This window comes from Arachis ipaensis, chromosome B1 (genome assembly GCF_059453495.1).
Source record: "Arachis ipaensis isolate K30076 ecotype BB chromosome B1, ASM5945349v1, whole genome shotgun sequence".
NCBI classification, from domain to species: domain Eukaryota; kingdom Viridiplantae; phylum Streptophyta; class Magnoliopsida; order Fabales; family Fabaceae; genus Arachis; species Arachis ipaensis.
The window spans coordinates 147,878,615-147,884,021 of NC_142436.1; the positions used below are offsets into that span (position 1 = coordinate 147,878,615).

A 5,407-nucleotide genomic window follows, 5' to 3' on the forward strand; every position below is an offset into this window, starting at 1 on the left:
TTGCATTAATATTTGTTTTTACTCCTCCGTACGTCTTTTTATGTTCCTCCCTGTTTCCATTTTTTTTACTTGGGGACAAGCAAACTTTTAAGTTTGGTGTTGTCGCTTCGCTTGTGGATTTTCTGTTTATTTTGATGGCACCAAAGGGAGGCGAATCATTTATACGGAAGAGCACAGCCTGAAGAATGAAACGGCCACTAGGATAACTGAGGTGGTTGAGTTCCTTTCATTCTATATTTCCTCCCGTTCTTATTATACTATATTCCTATTTTTTGCTAATTTTGTTATTACATGATCAATTGTTATTTCAATTCCTAGGTTCTAGTTTAATTTACTGTTTATTTTTGTTATTTGATTTTTATTCTGAAAAGGTGTCTCATGTATTGCTCACTGAGTTTGAATCAAAAGAAAAAGATGTAATGCATGAGAAATTGAGTTTATACTTAAGATTAGTCTTATTTACTTAAATGTTATGGTATTAATGGTGATTCTGAATGAATGACATGAACAGTGCATATCTGAATTTTAATCAAAGGATGTTGATGTATAAGGTCCATGGAAAAGAAAAATAAAAGCAAGGTCCAAGGCTCTGAGCATCAATGACTAAGGAGGTCAGACATGATTAAAAGCTCAAAGAGTTGTTTCCTTAGTCATATGCTTGTGGTGTTCTTGTGTCAAGTAATCCTTGAGACAGAATATTTAGAGTCAAGACCAAATGCATTTAGCAGAGTATGCCCAAGGCTTTGAGCACCACTGTCTGGGAGTAATTGAAAGAAAAATCAGAACTTAAAGAGAGTTCCCCAGTTAAGTGCTTGTGGTGTTTTTGTGTCAAGTAACCCTTGAGAAAAAACATTTAAAGTCATGGCTAGGCTCAAGGTGCAAAGCACCAAAAGGAGATTTGATGTGTTCAAGGATTAAACTAAAGTATAAAAGACTAGAGAGTTCATAATATTATCTGGATTCTAATTCCAGATGACAGTAACATTCTTCGGATTCAAAGGATAGTGAGATGCCAAACCTATTCAAGATTGCAATTGTAAACCCCACTTCAAGAAGAGACATGAGTTTAATCGAACTCTCACTCTCATGCAAATTCACATCCTAGGCCTATATTAGTTTTGGTTGCTTGAGGACAAGCAATAATTCAAGTTTGGTGTTGTGATGCGTGAGCATCTTCTCTATCTTTTCCTAGTGAATTTTCATTCAAATTATTGAGTTTAATCAAGATTTAAATATGTTTTAGTCACTATGAATGCTACTTTGAGTTCACAATTTCTATTTATTTCAGGTAGCATTCGGATGGATTTAACGGAGTTTTGTAGCAGAAAATGAAAAAAGCAAATGATGTTGTCAATCCCAACCCCCTTTCACTCAAACAGAAAACGTTTGAGCTACAGACGTCCAATTGACGTAATTTCAGCGACATTGGAAAGCTAACTTCCATAGCTTTCTAACGATATATAATAGTATACCCTTTTTTCCATTTCATATGTACAACTCCATGTTGAACTTGAGGAACTCCAAGTTCAGCGTGGGATCAAAAGCTCTAAAGAAAGTTTGCGTGCATCACTAGATGCTGAACATGGGATAATCCAAGTTCAGCGTGGGCTCAAAGAAAAACAATAAGGAAGCGCTGCCTCATCCACACTGAACTTGAAAAATTTCAAGTTCAGCATGGACCTTAATGAACTTAAGTGGTCCCCCATTCACTCCAACAAGGCTGCACGCAGGAATTAATTTATTTTGGTTAAACTTTTATTTTATTTTTAATTAGGAAAAGATATTATTTAATTTAGGAAATATATTTTACATTTAATAGGATTAGATATAAAAGGGAAAAGAATCAGCCCTTCGGGCTAATCTCTTCTCTTCTACCTCATTCCGCAATTTACAGTTTTTCAGAATCCTTATTTTCTCTCTGAACCATGAGCAACGAAACCTCCACTGTTAAGGTTAGGAGCTCTGTCTATTGTATGGATTGATACTATTATTTTTCTATTTTAATTCATGTACTGATTTATAATTCAAGAATTGTTTTCATTCTTTATTTGATGAATCTGGGTGGAACGGAAGTATGACCCTTGTTCTAATTGAGTTCTTGTATAACTTGGAAAAGCTCTTTACTTGAACAACAACTTGAAAATATATTCTCCTAAACTTCTAATTATCTGGACTTAACGAGAAACGTGATATATAATCCTCTTACATTTGGGTAATTAGGATTTCTGTGGCATATAAACTAGAATTGAACTTTACCCTCTAATTGGAATTAAGTGACCAAGGAATTGGCGGTTGATGAAATTTAGAGGAGACTAAAAAGGTCTAAGGAATTAGGGTTTAGTCACATATAGTTTGCCATGAATTAAATCTTGCATGATTAAAATAGTTAGTAAGAAAAGTCAATCCAAAAAATCGATAACTCTGAAGCCTTAATTGTTTAATGCAATTGAAACCCAAACGCTCTTTTCTGTTTGTTTAACTAAGTAAATTAATCAACCATTGTTGTTTAGTCCATCAACCCTCGTGGAATCGACCCTCATTCACTTGAGGAACTACTTGGTACGACCCGGTGCACTTGCCGGTTAGTTTGTGGTTATAATTTCCGCACCAATTTGTCGGTTAGTTTGTGGATTATAAATTCCGCACCAACCACTTGTCCGACCCCTTCCAAGAGAGATCTCAATAAATCCTAAGATAAGGGGATAACTACCTCCTTAAATCTCTCTCCCACTTCTAGAAGAGAGATCTCAATAAATCCTAAGATAAGGGGATGGTTATCCACCATCAGAAGTGGAACTACTTCAACGGTGGTTATTGGTTCCTTCCCTATAAATACACTGACACCCTTAGGTAAACTTAAGGTCCAATACATAAAAACCTGCTTAATCCTTTGCTGACTTAGGCATCAGAGTGTCTTGCAGGTACCACCCCACACCCACTCAAGCACACACCAACAGCCCGAACGACGGCTCTCGGACGCGAGCAAGTCGGAGACCACCTCCATTCATCATTTGGGCCTTTTATTCAAGCCCAATCAATCTGGTTCCACGTAAGCTCCGGAACATATATATTACCATTTTAAGTTTGTATTTTGATAAGATCATACATTGATGATATTTTATATAGTGTTTTAAAGTTGGAAGATATTTTAAGATTTATATTAAACTATAATTATATTTTAGGATGTTTTTATAATTCATTTATTATTTTATTCTAAAACAATTTTTTCGGTTTAACCATAATTGGACCGGTTGGACCAGTAAATCAGTGAACCAATGACTAGAGCAGTTCAATTATCGGTCCGGTTCTCAGAACCTTGCTATTAACATAATAAGTTTATAAAATTAAATCAAATAAAAACCTAATTGTGGGAAAAACTTGAGGTATTAGAATCATTAAATACTAAATATTTTGCATTTAACTAATTTTATTTTTGTTATTAAAATTAAAAAAGAATGAGTTATTAATAAATTCTAATTTTAAATTTAAATTTGAGTAAGAAAATAAAAAAATTATTTTGAATTTTATCTTACTAACTAGAATTAAATTTAAGATAAGAAATTACTTTGTACATTATACTATAGAATAGTGTGGTTATTTGCTATTTTTTAATAGTAAATATTGTTAAATAAAATAGTGTAAGAAATTAAAAACAGTGTATTTACCAATTCATGAAATACTAGTTTATTTTTTAATAGAATAAATTATATATTGAATAACACAAGTTGTTATTGGTTTCTCTTCACACTAACTAATACTCAATGATGGTGTAACGATAATGTTACCAAGAAATATTAATCAATATACTAGTTTTTATAATGTCATAAGTCTATAGTTTGAAAATTTGAAAATCATATCATAAAAAAAATTACTAAAGAGAGCTCTGCTAGGATTCCAAGGCAAGTTGAAGATCTGGTGCAACGCACCACCAAAAAAGTCAAAATGCAAGACAATGTTGATTTTAACCAACCATGTGAAGACATGGAGGTCTCTGCTTCGTGTAAGGAAGTTGTCCCCAAAGCGGCCAAGACTTCGTATAAAGATACGCTCCTCACAATGGCGGGTTCCTCCAGAGGTGAAGACCTTATTGATATGGAAGAGATTAGTGAAGACATCCCTAATCCAAAAGACAGATGGTACCAGGATTCCGAGAGGGAGAATCAGGAAGAAAGGCCATTCGACCCTTGCCCTGCCATTCCGATTTCTAAGGAAGATTTTGATGAGTGGTGCAAGCCATGGCGCTCCGCCCTGTTTGTGAAACTCTTGGGGAAAAGAGTGGGGTTCAGTTTCATGGAACAGCGTCTCCGACGTGATTGGGGTAAGAAAGGTTCCATTAATGTTATTGATATGGATCGTGATTATTTCTTGGTTCATTTTACAGATGAGGACGACTACTCTTACGCTCTAACGGAAGGACCATGGATGATAGTTGGACATTATCTCATTGTACAAAGATGGCGACCGTTTTTCCTAGAATCTGAAAAAGCAGTGAGGAAAATTGCGACTTGGATACGGATTCCAAACCTCCTGATTGAACTATATAATCACAAATTTCTATGGAGGGTCGGCTCGACGATCAGACATATGCTAAAGATTGATAGGACCACCTCTATTCATTCTAGAGTCCAATTTGCACAAATCTGCATGGAGATCGATCTTGCACGAAAACTTGTTCCCAAAATCTCTATTTTTGGCTCAGAGTTGAATATTGAATATGAGGGCCTATATCAGATATGCTTTACTTACGGTAAATATGGACATCGTTCTGATATATGTCAAGAAGCTCTGGTAAAGAAACCAGCAAACAATGAATAGGACGGCACCGTCGAAGCAAATGCCGAATCTAGCAACCAAACCCTGGTCGACCGTGATTCCAAGGAAGGAAAGAACGAAGAATCTGGGATTTCCTACCGTGATAATCAAGGTTGCACTGATTTTGGGCCCTGCATGATGGTCAAGCGGCCTAATAGAAGAAAGAATGTGTCTAGTTACCAAGAAAATCTAGAAAAATTAACTCCCATGATTCTGAAGAAAAACAGGAAAGATTTTATGAAGGCGGCAATCATGCTAATTGTAACAGGTCTCAATTTAATACCTTATATGAGGAGGGAAGAGAGAGTACATTCGAAGATCAAATGCATGAAGAAACAGAAACATATGCAAATGTTGCTGATGGACCGGTGCCTCCTAAGGCCCAAAAGGATGTGACAAAAAGTCATTCAATTCAAAAAAAGATCCTTAAAGTTGGTGCTGGTAAAAACCCACAAGGTGGGAAAAAGAATACCCCACCTAAACCTTGGTTAGTCCTTACCGAGAAAGGAGGTAAGCCCAATTCAAAACTTCCTTCTAAACAAACCTCCTCTCATCCTGAAGCTTCCCGAAGCACCAACCACGTGACCCTAAAAAA

General features: G+C 35.7%; 1 protein-coding gene across 1 annotated transcript; it reads left to right on the top strand.

Moving 5' to 3' along the window:
- Positions 1–3,942: 3,942 nt before the first annotated feature.
- LOC107615174 (uncharacterized) lies at positions 3,943–4,815 on the top strand. The gene has a single exon (XM_016317279.1). The coding sequence runs from the start codon at positions 3,943–3,945 to the stop codon at positions 4,813–4,815; it is 873 nt and encodes a 290-aa protein (XP_016172765.1).
- Positions 4,816–5,407: the final 592 nt, after the last annotated feature.

What these genes read in the sequence shown, in the direction of transcription:
- LOC107615174 (XM_016317279.1), top strand. Translation starts at nt 3,943, where the DNA reads ATGCAAGACAATGTTGATTTTAACCAACCATGTGAAGACATGGAGGTC.